Source organism: Strongylocentrotus purpuratus, unplaced genomic scaffold (assembly GCF_000002235.5).
Source record: "Strongylocentrotus purpuratus isolate Spur 01 unplaced genomic scaffold, Spur_5.0 spur5_scaffold_21, whole genome shotgun sequence".
NCBI lineage: Eukaryota > Metazoa > Echinodermata > Echinoidea > Camarodonta > Strongylocentrotidae > Strongylocentrotus > Strongylocentrotus purpuratus.
The window spans coordinates 23870928-23886297 of NW_022145607.1; the positions used below are offsets into that span (position 1 = coordinate 23870928).

A 15370-nucleotide genomic window follows, 5' to 3' on the forward strand; every position below is an offset into this window, starting at 1 on the left:
CCACGTTAATTTTACACGGCATGACTTCACATCTGCCACGTAATTCATAAGAAGACCCCCCCCCCCCCCTCACCAAACATGCATGGATGCTGAAAGCCAATTAAGGCCCGGAGCTAGTTATAAGGATAAAACACGGCGAAAGTATCATATTCAGTTAGATGTGCAGAGATCGTAGCAGAGAGATAGAGAGAGAAAGGGAGGGAGAGAGAGAGAGAGAGAGAAAGAGAGAAAGAGAGAGAAGGAGAGAGAGAGAGAGAGAGAGAGAGAGAGAGAGCGAGAGAGCGAGAGAGGGAGAGAGAGAGAGAGAGAGAGAGAGAGAGGGGGGGGGGGGGGGTAGGTAGGGTAAATAGTTCACTGAGATTTGAGTGAGAGATATCTATAACGAATAACAAAAGAAGTAATAAGTGATCCAAGGAGAAGAAAAGGGGAGAAGAAGTAAAAACGAAGAAGCTAGAGAAAACGAAAAAGAAGCAGTCAAAGAGAAAAGAAGTAAAATAAGAAGAAATAGGATGTTATAAAAAAGGAGGAGAATTAAGAAGCAAGAAGAAGAGTTATCAAATGTTAGTTTTTAGTGTTTATGCGTGTGTCATTCATTTGAGGCCGCCATCCTTGTCAAGCTTTGCTTATGATTGCGGTCTCCTGCACTTTTCCAACAGAATAGTTCGGATAATACTTTAAATTTATGATTATATGTTATGGAAATATTAAGTTTCGTTATTATATGTACATATATTATGTAAAAAAACATTTTGACATGAAGAAATTATTGTTTGTTTATCTTGTATCAGGGCATGTCTCACCTCCCTGCTTGTATTATACCTTACATTTATATGTTCTTTGTTATTCAGTTATATTTTATATGGAAAAAATGCAGAAATAAAATAAAATCTAATAATGAATATTTTATTGTTATTGTTGTTGTTCTTTGGTTTATAGGCGTTTGTCATTCAGAAGTGAATATTTACGCCTCTTCTCTTAGGATTTGTTTCCCCTTTAAAATTTCCTCTTTTGTTTGTTAGCTTTGACTTAATGCAATGGAGATAATTATTCAATTTTAATTCCTATTCACATCAATTTGATTCTTTTGAAAACCTACAAATAAACATAATTAATATATAAATACATAAATTAAGTAAATTCATTATGTATTCATGTCTAATTTTAATTTTGTTCACTTTTTAATTTTATAAAAATATAAGCATCGCCACATTCGAGACTAGTTCTCGGTGCCATGTGTATGATGCAATAGTTTCGCAATCTGAAGCTGAACAACCGTAAGCTGTGGACGGTCATTTACAAAGCTCGGTAAAGTATGATTTCCCAAATATTAAAAAATATATATTATGTCAGATCTTTTAAGATGTGTGATAATGTTATGTGACTTGGTTGTTTGCAGAAATATGTTGATATAAGTCAAACTAAATTGTATTTATTTTACGTCCTCGAATGAGCCTGTTTGAAAACATGAAAATGAATGCATGGGACTGTAAATAAATTTGATCATGACCCGCCCAATATATTATTTACTGCATGCACTAGTGCACACCTGTCCAGTAAAAACTAATTTGGCATAGATTTGTACCGTAATGGCGGGGGGGGGGGGGGGGGTTGCAATGCATTAGAAAATTGTATAGATCTATCGCTTGTAAACTATTGATGAGGAAATAGAGTAAAGGAGCCGGTAATCGGCCAGCTCCAGTTTTCGGCCGATTGGTTAGATGCAAGGTAAAATCACTCTAAAATACATCGCATAAATAGCATAACACATATCCCACACATACCATACCATGCCAGTGTCACTGAAGAACCACATTTGCAATGGAAAATATATCCTAAAATATCACATTTTAGCGATGTAATCGCCGGTCCCGCTACCCAAATCTGAAAAATCGAGTATCTTACGCGTGTCTGTAAGAAATATGGGTACCATAAAATGAGCTTTATTTCAAGTATTTTTCAGATTTAGAGCCCGATTTGTGCTAGTTGCAAGCTCAAAAGTATCTCATCGCATGTATTAAATCAATGCAGCTGCACACCGCGACGCACACACGATATCTCTGTCTAATTCAGATTCCAACTTCCGATCACCGCTGTGCCTGTCTTCGGCCAGGCGAGCACCAGGGAGCTCCGGCGTGGGATACCTGCTCCGCCCGCTTGTGCTGTACATCAGCGCGGAAACGCACGGCGCGCGCGAGCGCTTCCTATTGACTTTGTACATGCGGCCGTAAACTGAAACGCTCGGCCGATAACTGGCTCCAAAACAGTGAAAATTGAAATGAATATTGTCATGGCAATTCGTGATTTTTTTTCTGGGATTCTTTTTTTGTTTAAATAATAATAATATTTGCTTCATGATTTGAACAAGAAATGACAATAAATAGGAAGTAAAGAGTCCTAAAAATAGGATTTTGTCTTAAGTGGCCGAAAACGGGCTCCTTTACTCTACCATACTTTGAAGCCATCCGTGGCACCGCGTGTCTTTTGTTTCCCCTATCGTAATCCCCTTAATCCCCCTCCGAAACCGTACAGCTCCCTAGTAGCACTAGGTCCTCCCTTTCCACACACATCCCAGCGAGCATGGCGGCTTTGCTTTGTGGGCCCGTATTTGGGGTGAATAGTGGTGATAACTTGACAACTTCTAGCCCCCAATCAATAAATGCGCAAACATATAACACAATTTCATTAAGTTCTTTAGGAAGATAAACCTTTAGACTACTTTCCTAGCTATGTACAAATTTCGGAAATTTTCGGAAAATATCAATAATTAGATGAGAAAATCATGATGATGAAAACCTTTCATTCGCTCTAACTCACGATTTCCTTGGTCGATTTCGCTGGTTGAAATGGCCATGCATTCAGTAGAGCTATCGGAGAACAGAAAAAGCATTTGATGACTAATATAAAGTTGCAATGGTCTTATGCTGTTAATTCTGTATTTTATATGTTATAGCTAAATACATCTTTACTGAACATGACTTAATTTTTCGGTGCCACGCATGGCTTCAAAGCTCGATGCTTGCATATATTTGCAAAAGAGTGAATAGAGAACTTAGGGAAGCAGATGGCGTTACGTAACATTTCGTACTATTTGGAATTCCAGAGAGGGACTGTGCATTGATATGGACAGCTGTTGATGGAAATGATGGTTGGAGAGGGTTACATTTCTTTTTGTTAAGCCAGGTTAATCTTGAATATTTTTCCCTCGGAAAATTCTTTCGAGACGGTATCTCCATTCATTACAGCTTCCTGGTTGATCCAGACTTAGATTTCTAATTCTAAAAAAACCACAAGCTTAACTTTAATTAAATAGATCTATACACAATTACACATTTCTGGCCAGGCTGAGCCTTATTCTTTTGTACAAATAAAGTTTAGTGGACATTGTCAAGAACATCTGATATTTCCTGTTATAATTCAAGATGCAAGTCCCGTCCAAAACTTGAGTGAAATAATCCCTGCTGATATTTTCGCCATTGTGCGTGTTGTTATCAGGGATTGTCTAGGTTCTTTCGGCAATCAACTTACCCAATAAAGTTCTTTTGTGAAGTCACAATTAATGGGTTAATAATGAACTTGACAAGTCTTGCTCATTATCCAATTGTGACTTAACCACCGTGTAGTGCATATTCACTAATGCACTTGCAAACATGAATTGTATATTATTGCTTCCCGCCTACCCTGGCATGCATTACTGGTGACAACATAGATTTATGTCTTGGCAAAGGGCAATAGTACCATAGCTGAAACTTGAACCATTAACCATGTGATCCACAGTCTGGTGACGTATCTACAAAGCCACAGCACCTCCCCATGTATGCTTTGCAGTTTGCACCTGTGTTCTGGTGTATTTATCTAATCATAATTCGAATCATAATTATCCATTGATTCTGTTCTCCCACAGAGCAACTGAACATTTGCATTCAAGTTCTAGAGTCTTGTGAAACAAGAGTAACAACTCAACATGGCTACACCTAGTACAGTTGAGGAGAAAATGGATCTGATTACCAGAAATTTGCAGGTATTTTTTTTTCTTTCTTTGTTTTTCACATTCTCCCCCCTAAATGATAGTCAGGTAAAATGGCAACCCAATTTAGGGTCAAATAAAGTATTATTTTATGAGAATCATTTAAAGCCACACTGAATCTGGTTATAGTTTTGAGCAATTTTACACATCACAGCTAATTGGAAGAACTTGTATTTATTTACAATGGTGCCTCTTTGGATGTATGGCCCTCACCCTTCATCTGTACTTGTCTAAATTAGTGTAGTGTGTGGGGATAGGGTATTTGTCTGTTTTGCAAATTGTCAAGATCAAAAGCAAGGGATCATGCTCTATCTCTTACTCGAATTATTGAAATGATAAAAAAAATCACAAAATGTTGAGACTCTGTATCTTATGTGAGAGTTGTTGGAATATATAAAAGTAAATCATCAAAAACTTAACTTTCCCATCCTTCATTTTTGTGCCCCCCATTGCAGGAGGTCCTTGGCAGAGACAAGTTGGAGTCATTTTTGAAGGAAGGGAAGGATATAGCGGTCTACTGGGGCACCGCCACCACCGGAAAGCCCCACATTGCCTACTTTGTGCCCATGAGCAAGCTAGCGGATTTCCTAAGAGCAGGATGTCAGGTAAGACTTTTAAAGCCCCACTGCACTACTTATAGCTACTTGCGCCCTCTATATAGCAAACAATGCCTCATCGGTGACCGTCGGTCCCCCATGGTCTTCTTTTTCTGATGTTAATTGTGAGCTGATTTGGTGAGATAACCACCTGTCAGTGACCATGCAGGGAGATCTAATTCCTCCTGGCCAAACTAATGCAGATAGGCTTTAACCATGTACCGGTGGTTCGCTGACATTTGAACCAGCAAGAATGACTGTATTTAAAGAAATCTATATCATTTGTACAAATGACCCCCAAATATCCATAGATCTTTTACACATTGAGACGTCCCATTTTGCTCATTTTAGAATAATCACTGCCAAAGTGATGGACACGCTTCGTGAATACCTTTTGTTTGTCGTATTGAAAAGAATACTTCTACCTGTGTATCACAGAATGTACTGCCGGTGCAAGAATAAACAGTGGCATAACTATCATGAACATATAGCCAGCAGTTGTCTCGATAAGTTTTACAGATTTGTACAAATGGCCTTTATGTAGCTAAACTAGCTATGCCCAAATAGTATCTCTGAGGTGGCTTAAATCGCTCCAGGCTTGATATAGGGTTAGGGTTTGTACATGAATATATCTGTTTCAGGGTTGAAGTTCGCTATTTTGTTAGTATAGAGAAATCACTGTGGAGCATTGTTGTACTTGACTGAAAGCTTCAGGCCCTTATTATCAACGGTTACCGCTATGCTGAAACAACGTCTTGCTCCTCTGACTGCCTCTATACAGGGACCGAAGTGCGATGTTTGGGTTAGTGAGGAGAGGTTACTCAGAAAGATCATCAGTTCAGTATCGCTTTAGAGGAAATATTCAACAAGTTTCTGTGATTACTGTGAAATAATTGTTTTATTGATTTAACTCCTTATGTATATGTGCCAAAGAACAATCATAAATGTTATAAGATAGTACAGAAGAAAAAAGAAGAAAAAAGAAGAGTAAATAGAACTGTAATTAGAAAAACATACAAAAACAAATTGATGGTATAATTTATTCCTCCATTATTTTTTGGACTTGTAGGTGACGATCCTGCTTGCCGATCTCCATGGTTACCTAGATAACATGAAAGCCCCATGGGAGCTGCTTGAGCTCAGGACCAAGTACTATGAGCATCTCATCAAGGCCATGCTGGAATCCATTGGGGTACCGATAGAGAAGCTTAGGTTCATCAGAGGAACAGACTACCAGCTTAGCAAGTAAGTAGAATTAAGATATAACGCATCACAACCACATGTAATATGCTCAACCTGTTGCTGTTTGTTTACTCAGTAAATCTCATGCAAGAGACATTTTCAGAGCTTGTGACCTTATTAATGGTCGACTATCTACTCAAAGTATCTTGCTTCCTGCAACCAGAGGAACTGAATAAAAAGCTTCATTAAAGGCCCACTGCACTACTTATAGCTACTTGCGCCCTCTATATAGTAAACAATGCCTAATCGGTGACCATTGGTCCCCCATGATCCTCTTTTTCTTATGTTAATTTAGAGCTGATTTGATGAGATAACCACCTGCCAGTGACCATGCAGGGAAGTCTAAACCCTCCTGGCCAAATTAGTGCAGTGGGGCTTTAAAGGGAAAGTCTACCCCAAAAATAAGTTTGTTTCGATAGAGGCAGAATAATAAGAAAATCAGGTGAGTGAAAGTTTGAGCAAATTCTGAATGAAAATAAGAAAGTTATGAATTATTGAAGTTGTGATCAATCAAATACAAATTGGCAACTCTGTGACTTATTATACGAGCTCTCCTTCATTTGCTTTGTGCATAATATTCCATAAAATCATGTTTTCTTCGTTATTGATGACGGAATATATATTTGTTCCTTGCAGGGGGAGTATAGAAACATATTTGCAATTATTATATTTAGGGTGCATGTATGGTTGAAATTTTTCTTGAGGGAAAATGAAAATTTTAGATTTTTTTAGTACTGAGCAAATGGAAGTTGAGCTCGCATGATATGTCATAGAGTTGCCAATTTGTGTTTGATTGATCACAACTTCAAAAATCCTAACTTATTTTTAATCAGAACGCATATGCGGTCTTACAATATTCAGTGATCGTTGTCGCTGTTGAAATCGAGTCTAAAGTTATGAATTAGCCTCGTTTTTTTTTATACTTCTCTAGTAGACCCTATTTTCTCAAAATCGTATCTTGTCTAAATTCTGCACATTTCTATAAACTCCTCATTTTCTCACATATAAACTATAAATCCAAACCACTATCATCCTTTCCAATCTGTCTATCAGGGAGTACACCTTGGACGTCTACAGACTCTCTTCCGTGGTCACCGAGCACGACGCCAAGAAGGCAGGAGCCGAGGTGGTCAAGCAGGTAGACCACCCCCTTCTCAGTGGTCTGCTCTACCCGGGGCTCCAGGCGCTAGATGAGGAGTACCTCAAGGTCGACGCTCAGTTTGGAGGCGTCGATCAGAGGAAGATCTTCACCTTTGCAGAAAAGGTGAGATGATATTGAGAATAATGTTAACCTGTTGATTACTGAATTTTCTCATTCCCATAGGCTTAACACAGGGACCACCCGGTTCCAGTAGACGATAGGTTAATAATGATGTAGAGATTTGTATAGTGTGGTTCTAATGTGAATGTACTTGAATGTACTTGACTTACCAGTACAGGCTTCAATGATGTTCTGTAAATGTTTTGTTATATGTTTATGAATTGTATTTTACTTGGCAAGTTGACACTTTGATATAGATTTAATGTAAATATGATCCTTTGTTTTTACTCTTCTACTCCAAAGGGGGTTTGATTTACTCTTCAAATCTCATTGAAATCTAATTTCACTTTTATACAAGAATACATGCAGCTCTTTTTGAATACATTCATCATGTTTTTGATATTCTCTGTCTTCAGTTTTTATGAGTGATTATTGAAAATTGGTGTGATCTTCTGTTTTACCTTTCCTTCTACAGTACATGCCTCAACTTGGTTATGCAAAGAGAATACATCTCATGAACCCTATGGGTAAGTTTATTGATACAATACATTTTTTGTTTTTTCTTGAAAGTACCTATACCTGCTTTCAAAAGAATATCAAATGAGGAACAAAATTTGTGTACATTTTGTCAATGTATGTACGTTTGACCACCGTGAGACAAACTGATCATATTGTGGGTCAGGATGGTCAAAGGTCAAAGTCAGCAGGTCAATATGAATGAAATTGAATTTTTGTGTTAAACCTTGTCAGCACAAGATCAATAACTATTAGCAGTGAACTTAGGACTTGTTAGATAGATAGATAGATAGATAGATAATTTATTGGTCCATATTCAAAAACATAGAAAATTGGCCTCCACTGGCAGCACATAAACATAATACAAAGTAGTTACAAAATAATTGATATGTCACATAATGTACATAAATTCACACGAGATCATGACATTAACAAAAAGCATAAGTATAAATTACATAGTAATAGGGAAAAATAGGGAAAGAAGTCGACATTCAAAGATTGAGAAGTGAGGAAAAAGTCGTAAGGAGACTGAGGAGCAAAAATAGTAATAAGAGAGAGAGGGGAGAGGGGGGAAAGAGACAGAGAGGGAGGGGAGAGATAGAGAGATAGAGAGATAGAGGGAGACAGAGAGAGAAAGATAGGAACGAAAGGTGGACGTAAGGAGAGAAGAGGGTATAAATAGAGGGAGGGGAAAGAAAAGGAAAGGAGGGGGACGAGTTACTTGTTACTTGTATGCATCACAACAGGGAGGAAAGTGATTAGATTTTGGGATTGTCAGGTCATAGGTCAAAGGTCATAAGAATCAGCAGACTTTAATTATAGCAGTTTTGTTCTCAATGTGATATTTGAAGAATTATTCAAGCCATGATCTTAAATTTATTCAGGCGTAGGCATAGTACTAGTAGAGATGCAGTTGCATGTCTTGTTTGTGTTTAATTCAGTTTTTTTATTGTGTCTTCTTTCCTTTCAGTGCCAGGCTTGACAGGAACAAAGATGAGCTCCTCAGAAGAGGTAAGGAGCTCGATCAAATCAATTCTTTTTCCAACAGAATTCATTCTAGATTTGTTAATATTTCTTGAAATATATTTTTTGCTGTATTTTAGAGGTTCCATGTCACTATACTGTGTTCAAAATATGAGCTTCAGATATTACTTCTTCAAAGAAGATATTGCAATTTAAATACTTTTTCAGTGAAAAGTAAAATGTCTTGTTGTGTAGACTAGATAACGCACACACATGCGCGCATTTCTAGTATTGGTTTTGAACAAGCCCTATACGCAGGGTTTCATGTTATTAATTTTCTTCATAGTGACATATTTATGCCTGAGCAACTTATTTACTTGTGGACGAAACAAATATCCATGTCAAATGTTTAAAAAAAACATATTCATTACATTCTCATTAATTAAAATTCAGAATAGATCAAGAACTTCAAATGTCTTTGCTATTCATATAGGTTGATTGTTAGCTGTGAAACAGTCCTATTCGAATTCCTATTTTTTTAATGTCAATATTTTACTATTTTAATAATAATTATGTATAAGAAGTATTTCTTTTATATTTACTGTATGTTGATGTTACTGTTTGTATTATGGAATCGAATAAATACTGAATTGAATTGAATCTTTAATTCTACAGTTCATTTTTTATAATGTAGTCCCACAAACCTTATTTCATGCAGGATTCAAAGATTGATTTACTGGACGATGCTGCAGCAGTGAAGAGAAAGATCAAGAGGGCATTCTGTGAACCAGGCAACATTGAGAACAACGGAGTCCTGTCCTTCGTCCAGTATGTGCTCATGCCTAATATGAAGACGGGTATGCTAATTTCATTATTCTTAAAGGGACTGGGCAACTTTGTCTCAGATTCTGTAACAAAATCCTGGATTTAGCTCATGCTGCAATGATAATTATAAACCTAAGGTCAGTCAGGAACCCCATGACTTTTACAAGCTGATCTTCAGTCTGATTATCAAGATGTTTATGATTGGAAATCAAAATTTAAAAATTAGTTTTTCTAACAGTTTTTATAACACTACAGTCTACTGGGGAAGATGAGTATGGTATAACCAGTCACTCAAAGATTTTTACTTTTTTGAGGCACTTTATAATCAGCGCAATTTTAGGGCTTCAGAATTACACCATATCACAGGCACTTTTAACATGTAGGGCCATGCATCTCAGATTCAACATTGTTAAACGATGCCTTAAGGAGCTTGTGATGTTGATTAACACCTTTACATTGATGTTATGAGAGAATGTTCTTTCATATGGAAGCAAATTTAATTTTACCCCTCATAGATTCCAACCCTTAAAATGTAAATATCCTCAAAATGCAATTTAATTTCCTCTGTAGACTTGGTGATCGAGAGAAAAGAAGAGTTTGGAGGAAGCATTGGTTTTGCTACGTTTGAAGCGCTTCAAGAGGCCTTTGGCAAAGGGGTAAGAACTCTGAATCCAACAGAACATTTTACACTTCAACATAATGCTCCAGCAACGATTACACTGGGCTTTACCTCTTCCAAGATATCAAGTTAGGGTTAGGCTTGCAAAAGGCCAATTTTGTACTGTAAATTTAATGCGTACATTTTTGTTATTATTTCATTCACCTGTTACAAATAATTGTATTTCAATAGTTGGAATGCGAATCACATACTTCAATTTTGAGACTTCATGACTCTTGCTGTCTGTTGCTGATTTTAGAGTTGCACAAACCAGGAACAGTGCCTCAGCAAGAAGGCCGTAATTTGTAATATTTCTGCATGAATGTCTTATAAACTGAACATGTTCTATTGTAATGACATTGATTACTCTGAGAGCTCTCTGCTAACCATACTTCATTCTGGCAAGTTTTTAACTGGGGCCCGTTTCACAATGCCTTTTTTCAATGACAAATTACGAAAATCAGTGACAAATCTGCTGATAACCAGTCAGAAGCAAGGAGTTCAGTAGCTTATAACAGAATCTGTTACTTGTCACTTATGACAAGTTTTGTGAAACACCCCCCCCCCCCCCCCCCTGATGTGTTAATTTTCATGAATCCATCTACCCATAGGACATTCATCCAGGTGACCTGAAGGCTGCAGTGACCAGGGAACTCAACAAGATCCTGGACCCCATCAGGCAGAAGTTCTCCAGTCCAGAGCTCAAGAAACTCACCGCGCAGGCCTACCCTCCACCACCAAAGAAAAGTGAGTTTCCAAAACCACATTGTACCTTTAAGGTCATATCTCAGAACTAAGAGTAGATTCATAGCGTTTTTTCTCAGACTTGCAAATTCAAAGTCTTTTACCTGGAGCATTGTTAAATAGTTTGGGTTGTGAGGCATATACTCTAGCAGCAATTGCTCTACCGTTCATTATCTACACTAACTGATATCTTAATTTCAACACTGGACCAGTCACTGTATGTAAACCCTAACCCTAGACCTTAACCTTGACCTAACCTAAACCACATTGCTACCTTAGCCCTACCCTATGTCATTAATGAAAGAGAGCCTAGAACAATGATCACTGGCCCTGGAGCTATTGTCTGACAATTTTAATTGATTTGAGATTCGGTTGATAGTTTGGATCTAGAATATAGTTCCTTATCATGAAAGCTCAAGATATCTTAATCAGACATCTGCCAGAGGATGACACAACCTTTAACCCTTGACCTTTAATTATGTTTTCCAGAGGGAGGAGCAGCAAAAGGCGGAGCAGGAGGAGGAGCAGCGGCCACTGAAGAGATCATTCCATCAAGGCTAGATCTTAGAGTCGGCAAAATCATCTCGGCAGAAAAGGTACAGTATTTTTGTGTTTCTGCTACTTGACTTCTTACTTAGTGAGCTACGTAAAAAAGAAATATTATCCATAGTTTTTGGATTGGTCCAAGGCATTTGGTCATTTTGTGTGCTATAAATTACCAGGGATTGTGAAGTTCTTAAAGTAGCTGTGCGAAGATTTAAAAACTAACTTTATTTTCATTATTACATTTGAAGTAATGATTATTATCAATTACAAAATGCTTAAATACAGCCCCGGCATAGCACCTGAAGAATTTTCCAAACACTGAATCTGATGGCATGAATAATCGTCTTCAGGGAACATTTATGTGATATTCTTCCAAACTGACATGAACATAAACATAAGCGCCAACACAAAAATAAGCACAATGTGAAGCATAAACCTAAACACAAACACACACACAAACACAAGCACAATATGAAACATAAACACAAACACAAGCACAAACACAAGCACAATCTGAAGAATGAACATAAACATAATCTCATTCTTCTTTGTAATCTATGAAAATATAATGTCTTTGTTGCCAGCATCCAGATGCAGACTCTCTCTACTTGGAGAAGATCGATGTCGGTGAGGAGCAGCCTCGGACGGTCATCAGCGGTCTGGCGGGTGTGGTGCCTCTAGAGGACCTCCCTGACCGCATGGTGGTCATGTTATGTAACCTCAAGCCACAGAAGATGAGGGGGATAGAGTCACAGGCGATGCTCATGTGTGCTTGTTTGTAAGTTATATCTCTTTCAGATATGATGCGGCAAAACTGCTGCAGTTTTTTCTGTCTCATGAATTCTAGTGTAATACATTTCACGTTTCTGTATCTTATAACACAGAGCTCAGTGAATAGGCGCAAGTGGCGTGTTGTGTGCATTCGCCATTCATTTAATACATTAACAAAAAATGTGGCAGCTTTTTGGCGGTGGTTTACTGTGCTATATCTGAACAAGCATTTATTGTGTTTTTCTTTTGTTTATTATGAATTGCATATCAAAAGCTCCCTAACGTGTATAGATTGCATCTTGTATTCATTTATTGCTCCCTTTCCACTTCCCCTTTAACTTTCATCTATTGCTTGTATGATATAACGACCCTTGTTCTCCCCATCCCATTTTCTCCCGTTTTCTCTTTGTTTTCCTTCCATCTCTGTGTCTTCCTATCCTTTCCCTCTCCTCTCCCACTTCTCTCCCCTCTCACTCTTTTCCCTTTGCTCTTCATCTTTCATTTTTAAAATCAATAAACCACATTAAATAATAATAATACAAAATTGATTTGAATGACAGAGAGGACCCTAGACGGGTCGAGCCCCTTAGCCCACCAGAGGGCAGTGCACCAGGCGATCGCGTCTTCTTTGAAGGCTACGAGAACAACACCCCAGACGAAGAACTCAAGCCCAAGAAGAAGGTGTTTGAAAAGATTCAGGTGAGTACATGCTGTAAATAAGATTTATATTAAAATAAATATTTAAAAAATGTAACATTATTGTAAAGTTTTTTTGTCATCAGTTAAAATTACACTCTTAGTATAAAGCTTTCATTAACTGTTCTTCAACCTTCAAAATTTCATTGTAAGATATTCGAATTGAGAATTTTCAAAAAAGATTTAAGAGCCAATCTATGATTCTGATCCATTTTTGCAAAGTGAATTGTTAATGATTTTATGTATGATAAAAAAATACCTTTACAATTTCATCACATATGTGATTCAGTTGGATTTGATTACATCACAGAATTGTTAATTTGTGCACCCTTTCAATACCGAGTTGCCACGCGAGACTGTAACATAAGCAAGGATCCATATAATATTCTCATTTATTCTCATTTTCTTGCTGTCCATGACCAGTTTCACTTGAAGACATCACAGAGTTGCCAATTTGCAATAAGAATCACAACTTACATCCTATAGTTATTAGTTGCCAATTTGCAATTTTGTCTAAGCAAGGATCCATGTAACGATTCTCACTTGTTCTCATTCTTTCTCTGTCCATGATAGGTTTGACATGTTGACATCACAGAGTTGCCAATTTGCAATAAGAATCACAATTTACATCCTATAGTTGCCAAATTGCACTTTTGTATAAGCAAGGATCCATGTAAAGATTCTCACTCCTTCTCATTCTCTCTCTGTCCATGATCAGTTTGAAGTGAAGACATCACAGAGTTGCCAAATTGCACTTTTGTATAAGCAAGGATCCATTCAAGGATTTTTTACTTGTTCTTATTCTTTTTCTACCCATGATCAGGTCGTCTTGTAGACATCACAGAGTTGCCAATTTGCAATAAGAATCATCTATAGTTATTAGTTGCCAATTTGCAATTTTGTAGAAGCAAGGATCCATGTAACGATTCTCACTCGTTCTTATTCTTTCTCTATCCATGATCAGGTTGACCTGAAGACATCTGAAGATGGAACAGCTCAATGGCAAGACAAACCTTTCCAGACCAAGCTAGGCGTCATCAAAGCGCCTACACTCAAGAAAGCTTCAATACGTTAAAATGTTCTCTCTCTCTCTCTCTACATTCTAACATTCTCTCTATTACATTTCTTAGCATTGAAGATACCGTCAAACCTGTCTATAGTGACCGCCCAAGGGAAACACAAAAAGTGGCCTTTGTAGACAGGTGGTCTTTGTAGACAGGTTCCTTTAGTACATTATTCAATGAGAAACCATTTTCAAGGGAAACAACAAATTTGGCCTTTGTAGACAGGTGGTCACTAAAGCAGGTTTGACTGTATTATATTTCTTTGCATTAAAGATATATACATGTACAGATAAGGCATACAAGTTATCGTATGTACATAGGTATCAAAGGGAGGGTGGATAATTCCTACTTATGTACGCACTAATGTTTGTTTACCAGTATGTCATTTGTAAGCGGCAACTAGCAAACATGCCAATCATGTCACGCAAAGTGCAAAAAAACAAAATATTGACTAGCAAAGACTTGTTATTGACAGAAATTGCTCCTACATCGAGTTATAGGGTCTTTATGATATGAAAAGAAAACACATGGGCAAATAATGGAAGGTTTTCACATTCCACAATGAGAAATTTCTCTTTCTGTGGCTAAACATAGAAAGTATAGCTTGAAAATCGCTTTTCTTTTCTTTTAAGATATTTTTATCTTCTGTCTGTCTTTTTGAACTGTATTCACCGTAATGGATGATTCATATCATTTATGAAAGGATGTTTTGAAATACAAAAATATTTGTTACCAGTGATGAAAATTTACTTTGAGGAGTTGCAAACTGTGTAATGTCTATTCCATTTTTTTTTCCAGGAATTAAAACTGGCAATTAATGATACTAATAAAGTACATTTACTTAAAATAAATATGTGCTAGATTTGTACATGGGTTTTCTAGAAACATGTTGTAGTTTGCCAAATATCAGGGGCAGATCCAGGCACAATACAAACAAATAAAATAATATTAAGAGGTCTAATTTTTGTGTTGTGTACTTGGATGTATTTCAAGTGGGTTCCAGGAGATGGGACATGGACCGATTGTGCCCTATTAAATTGCTTCCGCCCTTGGGCAGAATTATTTTTATCTCCTGTTCATAGTGTGCTAAAAGCACAAGATTTCAGAAAATAGGACACCCCAAACAAGTTATTTTCACTAGCCGTGCAATATTGAAAGGTGAAAATACTGTAGCTGAAGTCTAGTCTCGTTAATAAGTTCTTAATTTCTTCATTTTGTCTCTTTTGGTTAAGGTCTACAATATTTCTTTTAACTACATTGTACATCTTAGGGTAAACGTGAGACTGTTTCATTAATTCATGTCATGTTTGTCTACAACAGAAGCAGGCAGATTTAATCATGTCTGTAATAAAAGTCTTTTAAAATAATGTCAACTCGTTATGCTTGGTTACTTGTGTTCTTTCCCCTAAAGTGTTTGTCTCATCTGCAAATTTCCAATGTTGTGCTTGTTTCTTTCAAAACTGC

General features: G+C 37.2%; 1 protein-coding gene across 2 annotated transcripts; it reads left to right on the top strand.

The window, feature by feature from the left end:
• The first annotated feature begins 1222 nt into the window (after window positions 1–1222).
• Window positions 1223–15279, top strand: LOC577843 (tyrosine--tRNA ligase, cytoplasmic). 2 transcript variants are annotated; one of them, XM_030995427.1, is made up of 14 exons: window positions 1223–1305; window positions 3902–4018; window positions 4480–4629; window positions 5690–5865; window positions 6916–7126; window positions 7599–7650; window positions 8610–8650; window positions 9321–9459; window positions 9998–10083; window positions 10697–10832; window positions 11319–11425; window positions 11960–12153; window positions 12707–12845; window positions 13807–15279. In XM_030995427.1, exons 2-14 carry the CDS (start codon window positions 3962–3964, stop codon window positions 13915–13917), a joined length of 1599 nt encoding a protein of 532 aa, XP_030851287.1. In that variant the 5' UTR covers window positions 1223–1305; window positions 3902–3961; the 3' UTR covers window positions 13918–15279. The 2 variants fall into 2 exon arrangements, with proteins under 2 accessions (XP_030851287.1, XP_030851288.1); XM_030995428.1 differs by having other exon boundaries at window positions 1251–1310.
• The last annotated feature ends 91 nt before the right edge of the window (window positions 15280–15370 follow it).